This window comes from Pelodiscus sinensis, chromosome 1 (genome assembly GCF_052426305.1).
Source record: "Pelodiscus sinensis isolate ZL-2025 chromosome 1, ASM5242630v1, whole genome shotgun sequence".
NCBI classification, from domain to species: Eukaryota; Metazoa; Chordata; order Testudines; family Trionychidae; genus Pelodiscus; species Pelodiscus sinensis.
This window is the reverse complement of record NC_143052.1, coordinates 66,748,034-66,767,001: the sequence shown is the minus strand read 5'-3', so window position 1 is coordinate 66,767,001 and position 18,968 is coordinate 66,748,034. Positions and strand designations below refer to the sequence as shown.

Genomic DNA, 18,968 nt, shown 5'->3' with positions numbered 1-18,968 from the left:
TTGCTGCCCCAGGACCTGGGCAATGCAGGGTAAGTCTTCTAGTCTTTACATTTATGTGATATACAAGGAACAAACTGTGTGGTCATTTTCAAAGTCAAAATGTGACAGGGAGAATTTGTCTTCAATGCAGCTACTGTTGCAGCTCTATGCAACTGAGTTCAGCAGATGGCTCTATAAATCTGAATGACCAAATGAGATTTTGTTTTCATTTAAGTCACTGATGTTCTCTATTCTTTCAACAGAGTGCTTTTCAGGAGACAATGATCACTTCTTGGCAATTCACCAACGAAAGAGTGGGAAACCTGTATTTATTTATCACCATGTCCAAAGTGTTGAGAAAAGTTTGGATACAAACAGCCAGAAGATTTATAAACACAATTTCCATTCCTCTTCACACGCAAAAATAAGCAAGCTGCACCCTGCAATAATTGTTAAATCAACATTCCCTAGACCTGCCTATGAGCCATCCCTCAATCTGTTAGCTATGACTGGTCAAGAGCTGGAAGTGGAAAACCTCCCAGTTCCGGCAAATACTGTGATTGTTGTGGTAAGTGCCTTTTTCTAGGTCTTGATATTGTTTCATATGCATTTTACTCTGAGAAATCCAAAGTTCTTATTTCTTCTGCAGTAGCTATGGTCTAATGGCTGCCACTTGCCGCCTCCTTCAATAAAATTCATTGTGATTGAGTGGTAGCAGCAGCACCCTGCTTCGGAACTTGCTGCACCCTGCTGCAGTATCAATTAAGCACGTTCTGCTGGGGCATTATTAGTGTTAATTTCTGGGCCAATGGTGTAATTGGGAAGACACAAGGAGTCAGAACAGGACCTAGGAGGAGATCAGAAGGTGAGCTGTGTTGAAGAGGGTGGCTGTCTGGAATGCTCTCTCTCTCTCTGTTCTGTTCTGTGGGTAAAATAGTGGAGGAACAAAAGGAACACCTGGAGAAAGGAGAACACCTGTGCATGTTAATGATTGTGAGGAAATAGGTTAAGCAGCACAACATGCTGTGTAGCTAAGAGAGCATTCAGTAAGCTCTGCCATGGTTTGTGTCATAGAGCAGATCATCAGAAAGGGCAGAATTTGGCCCTATGTAGGGAACTTGTCTTTGCATCAGAATACCTTTCTTTGTTCTGCTCTCTTTGAATTTCTACCACCAAGTAAAGTGGTAGAATACCGATTGTTCGGTGGGTTTTAAAATTAATTTGAAAAAAGCACTAGAATAGTGCTTTAGGGAATAATCCTACATAATCAGGAGATGGATGGATGATCACTTCGGTAACGTGTTGCATAATTCCATTGTTATGACAAAGCAGCTATTTTAGAACATGCATGTCTCCTATGTGCCAATCAGGAATTCTGAGCATCATTCATTAACTGGTGTATTCCTCTGTCCTGTGGATGAAGCAGCATGCACTGCTTAATTGGAGACTCAGGCATGTAACCTTTGGCAGGCAGCAGCTAGGTGAGTTAAAAAGAAACTCCTCCCCTGACAAGATGCTAAGAACTGTGGAAAACTTTTCTCTGTGGCAAATTAGCAATCTTTTTCTCTGGGGTTATGTCTACACAGCAGAGTTTTTTCAGAATAACAGATGTTATTCCAAAATAACAGTGCCCATCTATGCTACAAGCCTTTATTTTAAAATAATGGTGAACTGGAGGACTTCTTACTCCGACTCATTTCACGAGGAGTAAGGGAAGTTGAAGGAAGAATGTTCTTCCTTCGACTTCCTGCTGTGTAGACGGTGCCAAAAGCCAAATTAATCTATTTCAAGTTAAGCTACGCAACTGACGCAGTTGAAGTTGCGTAGCTTAATTCGACTTTAGCCCTGCTGTGTAGATGTACCTTGGGTTACTGAGCAATCTGCTGGGGATTTCCACAAGAGCATGGCTGGGGAGAAAGAAGCCTCAGATAGCAAAAGTGGCAATGAAACAGCTCTGTGATAGTGACTCTTCCACCCTGTGACAAAGCTGCTATGCCATCTAACCAAGAAGGGAGGGACTGGATTTTCTCTTTATTTTCGAATTTACAAAATTCAGCAATTCACAGTGGCTATCCTGGTCTGTAGTGCTAATTGATATTTGGCTATAACTTTATGACTAATAGTAACAACAAATATATGATTAATTCTGCAAACTGTTTTCAGTAGTCTTTTATGAAAGATGCTAGATTAAAAATGCTTGGGTATTTTTAAGTCACTCTGTTGTACAGTATGTTGCCATCTTGGCACATAGTGTTTCAAAATGAAGATTTCTTGACTATTGGATTCCTGCTAAATACTCCAGGTGCATCTGAGTTGTTATGCTGATGAATGAATGGTGAGGTAAATGGAGTGCAGATAACTGCTAGCATCACAGAAGAGGAAGAAAAGATCCAGAAGGGGCTAATTTGGAATTCTGAAAGTTTACAGTCTAAAATTCATCAATTGCTATGAATATCTGTCCAGAGAATTGGCATCTAAGGGCCAGATTCTGTGCTGCTTTGCATCATGTGCAGCTCCAGTTTGGTGCTAGGTATATAACACATTCAGTAGATAAGAGTCAGCCTAGGGCTATGCACACAGAAATGGGCTTGAGCAGCTTAAAGTACTAAAACATTTTACTTCACTAGGGGAATGTTATCAGTTAGTACAGTTTCAATAGGGAATGGTCAGGAGGAATAGCAGGCCAGCTGATGGATACGATGTTTTAGTGTGTCCTCAGCCAGCAAAGCTTCCCATAGACAAGCTGTGAATTAAAGCTTCATCCTCCTTCTCCTCCCCAAACCTGCAGGTGCCTGGCACCACTGATTGTCTTCCTCCCAAGGTAAATCCCCTCACACAGATGCAGCTGCCAATGCAGATGTAAGCAAATTAAGCCCACTATACATGGTGGCTGTGTCTACACTGGCAAGTTTTTCCGCAAAATCAGCTGCTTTTGCGGAAAAACTTGCCAGCTGTCTACACTGGCCGCTTGAATTTCCGCAAAAGCACTGAGGATCTCATGTAAGATTGTCAGTGCTTTTGCAGAAATACTATGCTGCTCCCATTCGGGCAAAAGTCTTTTTTCTGAAAAACTTTTGCGCAAAAGGGCCAGTGTAGACAACAGAGATTTGTTTTCTGCAAAAAAGCCCGAATCGCGAAAATGGCGATTGGGGCTTTTTTGCGGAAAAGTGCGTCTAGATTGGCCACGAACACTTTTCTGCAAAAAGTGCTTTTGCGGAAAAGCGTCCTGCCAATCTAGACGTGCTTTTCTGGAAATGCTTTTAACGGAAAACTTTTCCGTTAAAAGCATTTCTGGAAAATCATGCTAATCTAAATGCAGCGGGTATGTATAGAGTACCATTCAGCTTAAAATGCGATAGAACCTTACAGGGAGCTTGTATGAATTTTAAGCGACTTACAGGTCTCACATCAGGACGGAGATACAGCACAGACTGATTGGAGGGAACCCTGTGCTTTCAAATGGATGGTGTCCTAGTTGCTCTAAAACCTGAAAAACAACTTATGTAACTATCCTATTAAGTGTACATGACCTTAGTCCGGAGTCTTGTGGCTACATTTGTGCAATAAAGAATCTACCACCGTTTTGAGAGCTTCTATTGTGATTGAGAATAATTTGTGCTCTGGGCACAACAGTGTGACTTGAGCAGCCTTTGCCACGACCACCTTGTCTAAGCTTTCTGTGGGTGTGGCCGACACTATTATTTGAATATTGTCTTTTAGCATGAGGTAGTCAGAACAGTATTTCTCTTTCTGTAGAAGCATTAAGAGATTCAACATCCAAATACAGTTGGATTAAGTGTAAGAATATTCCTGAAGGATGCCTTTTACTATCGGGCAACGCTTCTGTTGCAGAGTACCTGTCAGAATTCAATTGGACATCAGCTATTTGCAGGGCTTTTCACATCTAATTTTCTCCTGTGAACTTAATGCTAACTGGGTTTCTGCATTAATGACATTTGAAAAGGATTTGGTTTGTTTTGAATACATTTTTGGCATTCCTTTTCCATGTATAATCAGCATGTGCTGCTTTTTGTATCTTTGGGATTTTGATCATTTAGGGTAAGCAGAAATATTTGCGGTATTGCTCTTGCTGATCTTTTTTTGTTCCAGCCTGTAGCTATGCTGCTGGTCTTCAACTCAAAAGGGCAATTGCTAGTGTTAATGCTTCCTGTAATCCAGTTAGCTTGTGTGTGTTGTGATTGAATAAGAAATCATGGCAAGGGGGGTTATTTTTTAACTAAATCAATACAGTCACAGCTTATTACAGAGAAGAAGGAACAAAATTCAGTCACATTTCAGCCATTTAAATTCCATTCTCTGCATAGGAGGGGCAGAGAAGAATGACTATAGCAGGAATGTAGAATTATTAGTAGGTGAAATTCTCTGTTAGAAAGAGACCATTTAACAAGCAAAGTTTCACCCACATACCGCTGATTACTTGAAGCATGTTGTGAAGCCAAGAATTCTGTGTGCAAGAGAGTTGTTTTGGGGCTCCCTCAATAAAGGAGTTGCATTCACGAGTTATCTCTGTAGTGAACCTGGGGAAATTGCTATGCATGTTTATCTAGGGAAGGAAGAGGAGGCATCTATTTTCCAGGGGTAAATGTTATATAACTTGAAGCTTTCTATCACAGGAAAATGCTTGCCTTATCTTATGCTTCTAGTGTTTTTGTTTTTAAGAAACAATAGGAGCAAAACAAGAGCCTTTAGAAGGCTTTGGCTGTTGTATAACTATGCCTCACAGACTCTGTCTACTAGGCCATATGTTCCTTTAAGCAGTACCAGAAAACATATGAGAACAACTGATGGCTTGATGTTAGGGATTACTTGTTTCTCATGCAACTAAAAGTCCTATTCATCATGGTTTATCTTGTAACTGAAAAAGCTATTTACTTATCAAACAGAAAGCATATTTTCAGTGTTTGTGTGAGAGACTGTCCATTTCACTCTTCATTCTCCAAACTGAGAGGTGGTGGATCAGAGTTTTGCATGTATGAGGTATATGCTCAAGGTGAGTGCCACCAGGGTCAATATAGTACAAAGAAGGCAGAAATAGTACATAGATAAATGCTTTTTTATTATTAAAGATGTGGCTCTCTGGCACATGTCTGAGTAACTTAAACCCTGTTTGGGGGGGAACTTGGAAGAAAAAGTAAAGGACTAATAGCTTTGATTAATCAGCTTAGCTGGGGGGGGGGGGGAGGCTATAGGTGTCTTCTCAGTGTTGTGCCAAACTATCTTAAATCTAACATTCTATTAGTCTCTCCCAGACTGACTAACAAATGCATTTTGGTATTTGTTGGAGTTTGTGATGTCTGTAAATATCCACTAGAGATGGGACGGATCAGATACACCTTCACTTGTTTCCGACAAAGTGTTTGCATTCAGGTTTCTGGAGGTGAAAAGCTAATGCTGTTGGTCATTGCATTCACTCTTTCCTTTCTTCCATCTCTTGTACATGTTATAGATTTTGGTATATGTATATCTGCTCCTTAATTTGGTCAGTTATCCCTGGGGGGACAGTGGGTGAAGTTCAGCTTCCTCTGCAAGGTGAAGATGACCATTCTCTGCACCATCAGAGCCGATGTGCTTGCACACAGGCCATGTTCGGAATGTCCTGCTATCCCCGGGAGTGGGAGCTGCCTTGAGACCACACCCATGCCCCTGTGGTTGGTGTGTGTGTGTGTGTGTGTGTGTGTGTGTGTGTGTGTATATATATATATATATATATATATATATATATATATATATATATATAGTTTGTGTGGGGGGGGGGTGGGAGGGGGGAGATGTCCCCTACCTCTGTGTAGAGTGGCCTTGTGGAGGGAGGGCATCCTGCTGTGTCCCATCCCGGAGTCAAGAGAATGTCATGCCTACTCACACACGTGTGCGGCTAACAGGGTAAGGCCCCTGTGTGGCAGCCAGCTGGGGCCACATGCCCAGGGGTTGGATGGCACATGCACAGACTGCTGCATGATCTGTGGACAGCAAGGCCCACACACCTAGTCCCTTGTTTTCCCCCCTCCCCCACCCCCCACATAAGGGGACAGTGATGGCACTCACCCGTTGCCTCCCTGGCCTGAGAGGACACTGGTGACAGGTCCACTGGGGCAGCTTGGGGGTCCTGGCTCATCGGGATGGTGATGATGGCCTCCTCTGGCTCCTGGCTCTCCTCCTGCTCGATGCCCTGGTTAGGGCCCTCTGCCCCAGGGTTGATGACCACCTGGAGGCATGGACCGTCCCACCCCCCAGGATGCGGTCAAGGGCATAGAAATGGGAGCAGGTGTGTAGGTCTGCCCCTGGTTGGAAGCTGCCCCCTGTGGCCCTGTCATAGACCTGCCACAGCTCTTTGATTTTCATGCATACCTGCTCCTGGGTGTGCATGTGACCTTTGTAGCCAGGCTGTCAGCCATCCTCCTGTAGACAGCTGCGTTCCTGCGTCTAGTGCAGAGATCATGGACATTGGAGGTCTCCCCCCAAACCTCAATCAGGTCCATGATCTCCGCACTAGACCAGAAAGGCGCCCACCTTTTGCAGCCCCTGACAGGCTCCTGGGAGCTGGGGGACTGGTCCTGGGGAGCGGTGGAGGGCTGGCTGCCGGTGGCTTGCTAGGTCAGGGGCAGTGACTGCTGGCTCGGGGCTGGCAGGCCTGAAGCTGGCACAGGCATTGTGGCTGGAGTCAACCCCTTTAAAGACACCGGGGAGGCCGGGAGGGAGAGGAGTTTTCCTGGTTGTGCCCAGAATGGCCACCAGGACACCCTGGGAAGGCTGGAGCCCCCCCCCCCCCCCCCCCCCCCGTTTCACTTTAGCTGATTCAGGGATGAGGAAAGGTACCAGCTAATGAGTCAGCATATTTATTACAGAACTGGTAAAAGGAATGGACATGATTACCGACATTCTCCTTCCCCTTTCTGTTTGTACCATTCTCTTGTCACATCTCCTCCTAAATTAGACTTTAAGTTCTTCAAGGCAGTAAGAGTGTCTTTGTGTGTCCAGCACTGAGCACAATGAGGCCCTGTTTCCAGCTGAGGCTTTTGAATGCAACTGCAATATGTGTAGTATTGCCAACCTGAAAAGATCAAAAATCACAAGTGAGGCCCTCAGAGGCTGAGATTTAGCCCCTTATAATTTTTAAATCAAATTGGATTTTAGTTGCTTTTGACTTTAATTCACCTCTATTCCTCTGCCAATGCATGTGTACTAATTCCAGGTTGAGAAGTCAACCTTTAAAGAACCCCTTTCTCTGGCTGCTCAAATGGTGACTCCTTTTATCATCTCTTCACCCCTATGATAGGGGAAATGCTATCCATTTCCTATTACTGTCTTGACCCAGCAGCAACACTTCTCTGCCTCCCAGGACTTCTCTATTTGGAACCCCGTAGCACCAGTTCCCTCATTTCCTGCCTCCAGCTGCTCCTCTCTCTGCTATAGGGCTATGTGTGAATGCAAGACTTGGTGGCAAGATAAGTCCTAGGTCCTGAGCCCTAAAGTTCTCACACATAGCTCTGCCTGCCCACTCTTGAAAATTGCCAGATCAGAGGAGCTGATTGTGTCATTGTGACAGTTCCTCTGGAAGGCAGCAAAATCTTTTGACTCACAATCAAATCATGAGAATTAGCAACACTTCTATATTGTTTCTCCTGACTGTTTTTGGAGGGCATTCTCCTTCCCCCACCATCCCTCCAGGCTGGGGAGTTCCCCATATCCTGTCCCTCTGCTCAGCAAAGTACCCAAGTCCACTGATTCTAAGAGAGCTGTAAAAATGGGGCAGAACTTTCCTCAGAGGGTGAAAACTGATTAATATGTAGAATGGAAAAGAAAAAAGTGCAATGGTGCTCAGAAGAATAAGTCACCCATAAACTAGCAACTTGGCCAACTGCAAGGCAAGAAGCCAAGCTCTAGCCTGTGAAGCATGACAAAAGCTCTAGCCTGTGAAGCATGACAAAGTCAGATGTCGCTTAACATCTGAGTCCTGATAGTGCAAGTTTAAGAGTGAAGGGAGTAATAAATAAAATACTGCATCTCAAGAATGACCTCTTCAGGAGGCTTTCTGAGGACTCAGATTTGTGAACCCTGAAATAAATGAGTCCAAGGAAAATGGATACCCCATTTTTTAGATCATGTTCTTGTCCTTTGTTTGTTTAATGTCAGACAAATATTGCACTAATACATAGTTAAGTTCTGAGACCTCTTTATAATGCTGAATTGCTAATGAGCACTACATGTTAGCCATACAGTAAGAATGACAATTTTATCAGTCATGTCCACTCATGTAATTGTAACCACTTCCCTGGTGTGTCCATTTACATCTCTCTGCCTTAGGCTTGAATACTTTTTCATCAAACCTTCAAAACATTTTGTCCTCAATCCCTAAGTCCATCCTCTAATGAAAGATTAATGCTCCCCATTACTTATCCTTTTCTTGAGTAATTGTACTAGACATAACATATCTGCAGCATGCTTTACAAGTAGCCCTTAATAGCCTCCAGCTCTGTCCTTCTGGATTTTATTTGCACATAGAAGTTTGGAGAGTATATTTGTTGTCCTCATTTGCTTTCTGCTCCCTTCTGTGCTTCACCAGGGATAATTGCATGCTGAAACATTATTGTGGCACTATGTTTGCTGTCAGTCTTTGTGGAAGATGTCAGAAAAGATTCTTAGGCAGTAATACGCACTAAAACCTCCACAAAGCACACTTATTTTTATTTGTCATCTTCCTTGGAAAATGTTAATAGAAGGTTATGCTTATAGAAAATGTTAATAGTGGAATAGTCCAGAACACAGTATTCTTTAACTGATTAGCTTAGTGTGGGTGTCCAAAAAGAATTACCCATAATAATCTGAATGTTTTCTCTGTTTTCTCTGTGCAAAATTCAATTTGAGACAATGGTGGTCATCTTTTTCTCAGTACCCTAGCATTGCATCTTATGTAAAATTTCTAGATTCTTCTTCACTTTTCTTCATTTCTTATTAAGAAATGTTTCTGATGCTAGTTGGAGACTTTCATGAATATGATTTAAATGAAAACTGAGTAAGGATGTCAAGATTGGGGCTCTGATTGTTTTTGAATTTTGCATTTTAATTTTCTTAAAGGTGATGTGCGACTGTAATTACTAGTAGGATTGCCAAATACCTTCACAAAAAAATCCTGAACATGGTAGGGGTAGAAACTGGTTGAGCAAAACAAAACAAAATGTCCCCGCCGGCCTACCATCTGAGAAACAGAAAATACCGGACATTTTACGTGTCCAGTATTTTCTGTTTTGTGTGTTGTTTTTTTTACCGGACAGAAGACACGATTACCGGACTGTCCGGGCAAAAAACGGACACCTGGCAACCCTAATTACTAGCTATTTGTATATTAGCTATATGTATATATAATGGGCACAGAGTGGACTTGCACTGCACTGGGGCTCCCTGTGTGCAGCTTTGTAGGGGCTAACAAGGCCAAGGGAGGGGACAGCAGATCTGCTTCTTCCTTAGTACTCCTGGCAAGGGTATACAAATGGTAGAGAGGGCTATTTTAGCCATTGAACTTCAGTAGTCTTTGGGAGAATAGGGGGCAGTAGATTGCCTGTCTTCCTGAACCTGTGCATCTAGTTGGTGCCTACCCTAGATATTTGGGTTGAGGCTGAAGATTTGGCTATAAGAGTAAATACAAGAGGTACATCTTCTGTCTCCTCCCTTGGTCTTGTCTATTTCTTGTTGCAAACTTCTACCTAAGGAGCCCCAGTTTAGTGTACATGCTTCTATCCCCCTAAATCTCTTGTGGATTGGAATCACACTGCTAAACTATAAAAGAGGACTTTGCATGGCAGTGGAGGCAGACTTTTACCCTTGAAAAATAATTTTGAATATTCATTTGATTTATCTTGTCTATATACCACAATCTGAGTTCAGTGTTTCTCGTGCAAGAGCTGATGATTCCACTACCATCTAGAACAGAAAAAGAGAGGTAACATCCTACTGTGTGAGGTTCCATATTCCTATGTCCACACTGCCTATGTCCAATCATCTTAATTCACAAATGAATGAGATCCCTGAAAGCACTCCCACCACAAAAAGTTACCATCTGTCTCAAATAAAAATATACAACACACTGGTCCACTTGAGGAATGAAGAGTGAACAAGCAAGACAGAGTTTTATATTCACCTATTTTGGAGGCCGTAGGGAATTGTCTTTGTAAAAACCCAAATTCCCTTAAACCATCACCTAAAAGGCAGAGGAGAGGCACTCAGCACATGTTTTTCTTACCAGTAAACATTTTCTTGGATCTGGCAGTTCAGCTCTGGTATTATTACCTTAGTTTCTTCACTTTAGTTACTTTTCTCTAGGGCACTCAACAGGTGTCTGTATGATTGAAATACACACACACACATAGACAAATTAGCCATTTCTAACAGTTAATAATGTAACAATTTAGCATGACTTTAAAAAAAAAAAAGGAAATGCCCTGTATACTCACTGTATTATGAAGCTATCAACCTACAATATTTTGCTTTAAAATGTGATTCTATTTTGAGTTCTAGAAGCCAAAGATTAGGAAATAGAGGAGAATCTTGAGGATAAACTTTGACTTCTCAAAGATCAAATTGCACTGTGACATAATGGAGAGTGACCAAACTGTATGTGGCCAACGTATGTTTAAATAACAATACTGGATTTTGAAATTTTGCACAGTTGAGAGGCTGTTCATTGAAATCTCTTTTTTTGAAAGCCCTGCAGGAGTGAAATGGTTAAAGGAATGGCGAGTACCCAAGGGAGGTATGCACAGAGGTACTGAATCTTTGTCTTTATTTTGTTCCTGTAAGTGCTTAAGCAAGTTATTTTACCCTTCCACTGCCCTTCCTTTGAAAGTCATTCATGACTGACAAGTTAATGTAGCTAATTCTTATTTGGCTCTGCTCCACAATAAGCTGACGGAAAATACTTGGGGAGTCTGGGACCAACTTGATAAAATTCCTGTAGTCCTATATATCATAAAAGTACCTTGAAAATATGGTAGCTACACGTGATGCATTTATAATAATATAAAAGCATTAGAAAGTGTAGGGTCTGGCTGTTAGTGTATAGCATAGCTGTGTTTTGTTTGCATACAAATTGAAACAGACTTTACACTTTCAGCCCTTATCAGCTGTTGAAGAACATTGAAATGCTTGCTTTATATGAAGATGTGCATTTTCTTTGGTAATGGTCATGTATCTCTCTGAAGGACTGATCACAGACAATATAAAGATTTTAATACTTTCATAATGTGATAAACTGTGTAAATCAAACAAAACTGCTATTTAGTGGATTTCTTGTCTCTGAATACCACTATCCTGCTTCTGTTAGTGTTGATGGTGGTGGTTGAACATAAAAAAATAGCCTTTCGTTGAGGTGAATTATATGAATAACCTCCATTTTAAAACTTGCTTTCACAGAAATAATCAAGATTTTTATTATAACTGGTAGTGCTGTAGTGGTTATACAGTTATGCATTGTTTGACCAATTTGCTAAAAATGTGATTTATTTTATGCTGGATCTAACAGTGACTAAGTGAGAACACAGTTTGGGTGCTAATAATTTCCTGTACACACATTGCAATGGTGCATCAACTCTTATAAATTGATTAATACTATATTTATACTTGGAGACTTACTTGGCATTGCTCAGGTTCTTCATGGCAGGTGGCTGAAGGTGGGTGCGTGGGTGGGTACAGGAGTCAGGGCAGGGGGTTAGGAGGTTTGTGGGGGATCAGGATAGGAGGTGGGGGCACCCAGAGGCTGATCCCTATGGCTGGCACAGGGTGGCAGGGGCTGCACAGCCCACCTGCCGGCTGTTCCCTGGGGCTGGGTGCTTGCAGCCCGCCTGAGAGCATTCTGAGGTACAACAATCACACTCCTACCTTTCTGTTTGATGGAAAATCAAGTACATTCTATGCACATCTCATTGTTCCGACTCAACCAAACCCTTCCCTTGCTTCAAGTTATGATAAGAGGAAGCTGCAAACCAAATTTGGTGGTTTGCTGTTACCGTTTAGGAGGAATTCTTGAACAAATGGACTCAGGGATGTATACACACACAGACGAATGAACAAACTCTCTCAAACATATAGAAGATTATTCTCTTAGCTGACAGGCTATCAAAAATATGGATATTTAGGGCCAGCAGCGGAATGGCCCAAAACTATTGCCTCATTCTTCTGGCAAACTTACCTTGGAAATGCTACAGAACAGAAAGCCTTTGTCTCAAGGTGAAGATGATATGCAAAGAGAATGCACACAGCATTCTCTAGTACCCTTTCCCAGGCTTACTCTGGAATGGTGTTGCAAACAGATGTGAATTTACCTACTTTGGTCAGTAATGATCTGTACTGGCATGAGAAAAAGAAGCAATCAAGTTAATTTATTTAACAAGTCATGCTTTTTATACCACCTGCCTTTGTGTGCATCTTGGCTATTTTTGTAAGCTCTTCAGTCAAGAATGAACTCTTGGTGGCTGTGTCTAGACTGGCCAGTTTTTCCGGAAAATCAGCCGCTTTTCTGGAAAAACTTGCCAGCTGTCTATACTGGCCACTTGAATTTCTGCAAAAGCACTGACTTCCTACTGTAAGAAATCAGTGCTTTTTGCGGAAATACTATGTTGCTCCCGTTCGGGCAAAAGTCCCTTTTGCGCAAAAGGGCCAGTGTAGACAGCTGAGATTTGTTTTCCGCAAAAAAGCTCCGATCGCCATTTTCGCAATCGGAGCTTTTTTGGTCGGGGCTTTTTTGCAGAAAAGCACATCTAGATTGGCCATGGACACTTTTTTCCGCAAAAAGTGCTTTTGCGGAAAAGCGTCCTTGCCAATCTAGACGCTCTTTTCCAAAAATGCTTTTAACGAAAGTCTTTTCCGTTAAAAGCATTTCTGGAAAATCATGCCAGTCTAGACATAGCCACTATGTTTTTGGATAGTACTTATCACAATATGGTTGTAATTTTGATTGGGGTTGCTGTAATATTAGTAATTAGCAAATGGACAGCTGAGAAGCATTAGAAATATCTCTGGCACCTGCTGTCCTACCTCAGTTTAAATTAGAACAAGGGAACGTTCACCTGAAAATACTATATTCAGAAATAGAAAAAAAGCCTGCTTGGATCTGGTTTTCTTTATTTCCTAAATATCTTATTAAAATCATAGACTTGTAATATTACAATACATGGGTATATTAGAAATCTAACAACTAAAATTTAGGAGTCATTGAATGTTTAGATTTCAAATGGAATTGCTGAGACTTTCTCTGAAAATGGATATAACCTTTATGAAATAACTGTAACATGAGTCTTTCAATAATGAATTAATTAGAAAACATATGGAAGCATAAAGTAGAATAATAAATGTACCCTACATAAAAGAAGAAAGGATGTCCATAAATGATTTATGACATCCCTGCTCATCAGTTCTTGGCTCTTTGATTCTTAATTGAAAGCCAGGGTGGCTATTAGAAAAAGTTAGTCTGGTATCAGGCAACTTTAAGTACTGATTTAATTTTAGAAGGCTGCAGGTGTGATTTACTAAAAATACACAGAGAACATTGCTAGAATAGTTGTGGACTTTTATTTCAATTTATCTGCTCAGTGAAAATTATATACATTTATTGGTAATGGATATTGTAGTATGATGTAGGCTTCATCAAGAAAAATGTGTAGCAAAAAAGCATCCACATTGCCATATTTCAAACTACTGTAGTGCATGTACGGTAATAAAAAGAACAATGGGAGATCAGGCCAACTCATCAAAATGGTTTCCTGGCCTTAATATCTATGAAGCAGAAATAGGTGAATGTTGCATGTGTGAGCATGCCACACACATGCAAAAGAGAGAAAAGCAAACCTTGATTTATTTTAACAAATTCATTTTAGCTGTGTTTTTACTACTTTACCTTCTTTGACTCTCAGTCCATTGGGAGTGTGACAGGGTGCTGAGTAAGGAAGGATTAATCAACCCCCTGCTGCTCCAGCCTCAATCTTGGGGAATGGATTGGAGCTGGTTGAACAGCCCTGTCTCTGTCTGGCAAGGAGAAACAGCTGCCAGTCTACTAAGCCAGGAGCTATAAGGCTGGGAGACAAGAAGCCAACAGTGAGGAAAAGAGAGGCCAGGCATGTAGAGAGTAGGAGCTGGCCCAGCCCTCTGGTGATGAAATTTTGGCTATGGAAAAACCAGTATGCAGATAATAAGATGATGGTGAGAAACAGCATCAAGCTGAGATGTTCCTGATTGATTTGTGAGGGAGCAGGGGCAGAAACCTGAGGGGCTCCACTTCCACCTTGCTACAGAAAGGAATAGCCAGAACAGTGAATTTTATGCACATATTGTAGAATAGTCACAAAGCAAATCATGATGAATTTGCAATTGTTTTTCACAGTGGCTATGTCTACACTGGCATGATTTTCCGGAAATGCTTTTAACGGAAAAGTTTTCCATAAAAACATTTTCGGAAAAGCGCGTCTAGATTGGCAGGACGCTTTTCTGGAAAAGCACTTTTTTCCGGAAAAGCATCCGTGGCCAATCTAGACGCGCTTTTCCGCAAAAAAGCCCCGATCGTCATTTTCGCGATCGGGGCTTTTTTGTGGAAAACACTACTGTGCTGTCTACACTGGCCCTTTTCCGGAACAGTTTTCCGGAAAAAGACTTTTGCCTGAACAGGAGAAGCATAGTTTTTCCAGAAAAGCACTGATGATTTTACATTAGATCGTCAGTGCTTTTGCGGAAATTCAAGCGGCCAGTGTAGACAGCTGGCAAGTTTTTCCGGAAAAGTGGCTGATTTTCCGGAATACTTAGTGGCTGTGTCTACACTGGCAAGTTAAGTCTGATTCTAGGAGTTTCATTCCACTACTCAGGAATTAGAAACATTATCAGACTGGTCAAAACAACTGAGATTTGGAGTATTCAAAGCAATAGCCAAACTAAACACTTCATTGAGGTGTTTCCATAAAATATTCAGAAAATTTTTGAACAAACAATTTAATTGGAGGCTATTATCTCCTTGCTAATAACTTACAAAAAAGACAATATTTTGCAAACTCAGCCCTGTGAATAGTGTACCAGGCTATAATTAGGGCTTATTCCAATAAGACATTTTTATTTGCCCAGAATAAAATAATGTTTTTTGGTTAAATGTAAAATAATGAGAGGAATCCATAATATCTCTGGTACTCCGAGTACACAGCTGTTCGATCTCTTGGAAAATCATTAAATGTTTTTAAAAATATGTACCTGCTTCTAAATTTGAAAATTTATAACCTTTCCTAGGCTCGGTAATTTATTGTATGTCACCAATCTTACTTAGCTGTGACCACTTGTGATTGTCCAAGTTTGACAAATTCTTATTTTTTCTCTTAGGCTGTGTCTACATTGGTGCGATATTGCGCAAAAGCGGCAGCTCTTGCGCAAAAACTTGCTGCCTGTCTACACTGGCCGCGAGCTCTTGTGCAAGTACACTGACGTTCTAATGTATGAAATCAGTGCTTCTTGCGCAAGAACTATGATGCTCCCGCTCAGGAATAAGCCCTCTTGCGCAACTGTTCTTGCGCAAGAGGCCAGTGGAGACAGGCAACATGAATTTCTTGCACAAGAAAGCCCTATGGTTAAAATGGCCATCAGAGCTTTCTTGCGCAAAAGAGAGCGTCTACATTGGCACGGATGCTCTTGCACAAAAGCGCATGCAGTGTAGACGCTTTCTTCTGGAAGAGTTTTTGCACAAGCACTCTTCCGCAAAAGAGTTCTTGCACAAGATCATGCCAGTGTAGACGTAGCCTTAGTCTTTATTTTCTTTGTCATTTTTCTTTCCTTCCATTGCTCTTCTGTTGTAGCAGATTCCATCCTTGACTTTTCATTGTCAGTTTGGCCATAGCAGCACTGCTTTTTGTTCAATTTGTCAAAATGCCCTTGGCTGAAGTGAGGTTTTAGGGCTTGACTACCCAGGGAGAAAACATACTCTGTGGAGATGTGATTTCTAAAGTACACCATGTTGTACATTAATTAGTCTGGCAAGACCCTACTTGTGTGTACTCTAGGTTTCCTAGTGCACTCGAACATAGTACAGTTTGAAACAACACTATAGTAAAGTGCACCTGAAAGGTATACACCTGACCAAGAGCAATATATTAGTGCACTTTAAAAATCATACCCATGTAAAGCACATTATCTATCATGTAGACAAGTCCTTGGCTGGTTCTTCTGACCAGTTGATTATTTTCTCGGGTTTCCTTTCTTGCATATATAATCCACATTCATGACTTCTTAATTTTATTCCTGGTGAAGGTCTTACTTCCCTTTGCTCAGACTTTGGCTTCTTCTTTCCTTTCCATTGATCTTATCTCTGGGAGATCTCACTGATAAATTTTCCTTTTTAAAAATCATTTTTGGCAGATTATGTGCAGCTCTTCATTTCCTTTGGTGTTCTGACATTTCTCTGTTTGCCACCTGTCATGATCATGAGGGTTAGCCAGCATCCTGGGGACTAAGGGATTAACTATGTCCCTTACCTAAACCAATATTGGCAGGCAGCCAATAGAAATGTAGGAAGGAATTTCAAACTGGAACAAAGGAATCTTTGTCTCTGGGGCAGTTCCCTCCAACTACTGAAGGAGACAGACATGTCTCTCTCTCCAAGAAACAATTCTTCACTCTTCTGTAAGTAGGGTAAAGTTTAGATAAATCCGTTGGCTTTCCTTTGTAACTAAGTTCTAGGCCCATGGTGGAGTTTCTCCATAAGTATTACTTTTCCATCTAGTCATTATGCTTGCAATAGGAATATTGTGGTGATAAAAGTTCTTTCTCTTTTCTTTTTATTAACCTGGTATTGGTTAATGGTTGTGTCCTGGTTTGGACTTTAGAGGTGAGATTTCCCAAGTGATCTCTCCCCTGATTTTCTTATCAATACTTGGGTGGTGGCAGGGGAGTTTTTTATCCCCAAAATCTAGGTTAAGATTTTTTGGGGGGAAGTTTTATACCAAAGCGTGGTAGATAAGGTTTTGGAGTACTTTTGCTGTCCCCCACTTCTGCATTTATCATGCCAGAGTGGGGAAGGAGCCATGACACCACCTCTCCATCTAGTTTGTCAATTTCTGATGAGACCATCATATCCTCCTAATAATTGGACTCTACACCATACTATAAATGGGAGTCAGGATGTGAGGGTAGGGCTGGTTGGAAAACAAGAACTGCATTTTGTGAAAAGTTTCAAGGCTTCAAAATCTGGTTTTATTTATTTTTTTCCATGTCAGAGTGGAAACCAAGTCCTTTTGACATTTTTGTCCATGGAAAAAGTAAAATGGATACCTGCACCAGTAAAGTCAATAGTCTTTAGTTAGGGCAGTGGTCTCCAACCTTTTTACACCCAAGATCACTTTTTAAATGACAGAACAAGCCAAGATCTACCGTCCCGCCCCTTCCTTGAAGCCCCACCCTCTCTGTTCGCCTCCTCTCCATCACTTGCTATCCCCAAACCGTACACTGCTGCTTTTTCCCCCCCCAATTCTTCTGCAGGAAGAAGTTTTTCCAACATTTGGCCTGTCTAGACTTGACCAAATGTCAGAAAAACCCCTTCTTTTGGAAGCCCCCTTATTCCTTGTGGAAAGAGGAATATAGGGGTGACTGAAAGATCATGTTTACTCTTCCACTAAAAGAAGTGGAAGAACAAACACATCCCTGGATGCAGAAGAGTTTTTGTGGGGTATCTCCGGAATCCTGAACAACTCCTGCAGTCTAGACATACCCTCGCTGGGTTGAGACAGGATGTTTAGGCTCCGGGGTGAGACTGAGGAATTTGGGTGCGGGAAGGGGTGAGAAGTGCAAGCTCTGGGAGGAAATCTGGATGCAGGAGGAAGAGGAGAAGGGAACACTGGCTTGGGGAGGGAGTTGCAGGCCAGGCAGTGTTGAGGTCAGATGTAGGGTTAGGGTACTAAGCAAGCCACAGACTTTTGGATGTGAGGGTTCAGGAATTTGGGTTGGGGTATGTGAGGGGCTCAGGGCAGGGGGTTCTAGAGTATGATAGGCTGAGATCTAGGGTCTGGGGGAAAGGGGAGTGCAGGAATGTCATGATGCAGTGGCCAGATGGGGGCTTGGCCCCAATTGGGGGTTTGTTGGCCAGACTTCATTTTCAAATAAAATACTATGTCAAACACAAAAAATTTCTGATTGTCTTTATTTCTGAGAAGGGCAGGGCGCCTGTTTGGACAGGATGCCAGTGGGGACAGGCTTCTGCAGCTGGGGACAGGAGAGGGGTCAGGGTGCCAGGGGGGCAGGGGACAGGTACCAGTGGGGACAGGTTTCTGAGGCTGGGGAGTGGGAAGAGGGAACAGGGAGCTGCAGAGAGAGAACAGGGGACTGGGGATAGGGAGGAGTGGACAGCAGGAAGTGGGGGCAGAGAGTACCCTGCTATCGCCTCCTCTCAGGATTCTTCCCTCCCCCCCACCTCCTCAAGGGAAGCTGGCACGTGCCTCCTGCAGCACAGCCAAACCCCCACGGGCGCCTGCCCCGGGGCCAAGCCACCTCCCCCATGGTGGGTCCAAACCCCCCTCCCACCACACGGACAAATCCCCGCGGGAGCCTCCCCGGGCCAAACCCCGGGGCCGACCCCGCTCCCTCGGTTCAGGGAACCTCACCCCTCCCAGGGAAGCTGCCGCACTGGTCCTCCAGGGCCAACGTCCCCTCCCCCAGCACGTGACAGAGGGTGAGGGAGGGGGAGAGGAGAGGAGGGGAGCAGCCAGTGAACTTCCGGAGCCCCCGGAAGTGACACAGGCTTCACCCAGGACTTCCATCCACCCCGGGGGAAGCCGGCATTACACTATAGGTAGGTAGTGGGGCTTCTCGGAGGTGGGGGGAAAATGGAGGGTGGGGGTGCCTGAACGCCTCACAATTGACGGGTCAAGGCCACTCGATCGACCAGTCAATCACGATCGACAGATTGGTGACCACAGAGTTAGGGCATGTGGGAGATCTTGGTTCAAGTCCACGCCATGAAT

At 42.7% G+C, this 18,968-nt stretch overlaps 1 protein-coding gene and 1 long non-coding RNA gene across 3 annotated transcripts in view; one reads left to right on the top strand and one right to left on the bottom strand.

Annotated features, from left to right (window-relative positions):
* PTPRR (protein tyrosine phosphatase receptor type R) overlaps positions 1-18,968 on the top strand; it is a 222,929-nt gene that overhangs the window by 32,790 nt on the left and 171,171 nt on the right. For both annotated transcript variants that reach the window (XM_075931784.2, XM_075931780.2), the window contains exon 2: positions 243-547. In XM_075931784.2, the coding sequence (XP_075787899.1) occupies positions 485-547 (63 nt within the window). In that variant the 5' untranslated portion in view covers positions 243-484. The remainder of the gene's footprint in view (positions 1-242; positions 548-18,968) is intronic.
* On the bottom strand, positions 6,839-12,268 carry LOC142826560 (uncharacterized). The gene is made up of 3 exons (XR_012900771.2): positions 12,179-12,268; positions 10,235-10,330; positions 6,839-7,048 (listed from the first exon to the last, which is right to left on the bottom strand). It is a non-coding gene; the product is annotated as an uncharacterized LOC142826560 (long non-coding RNA).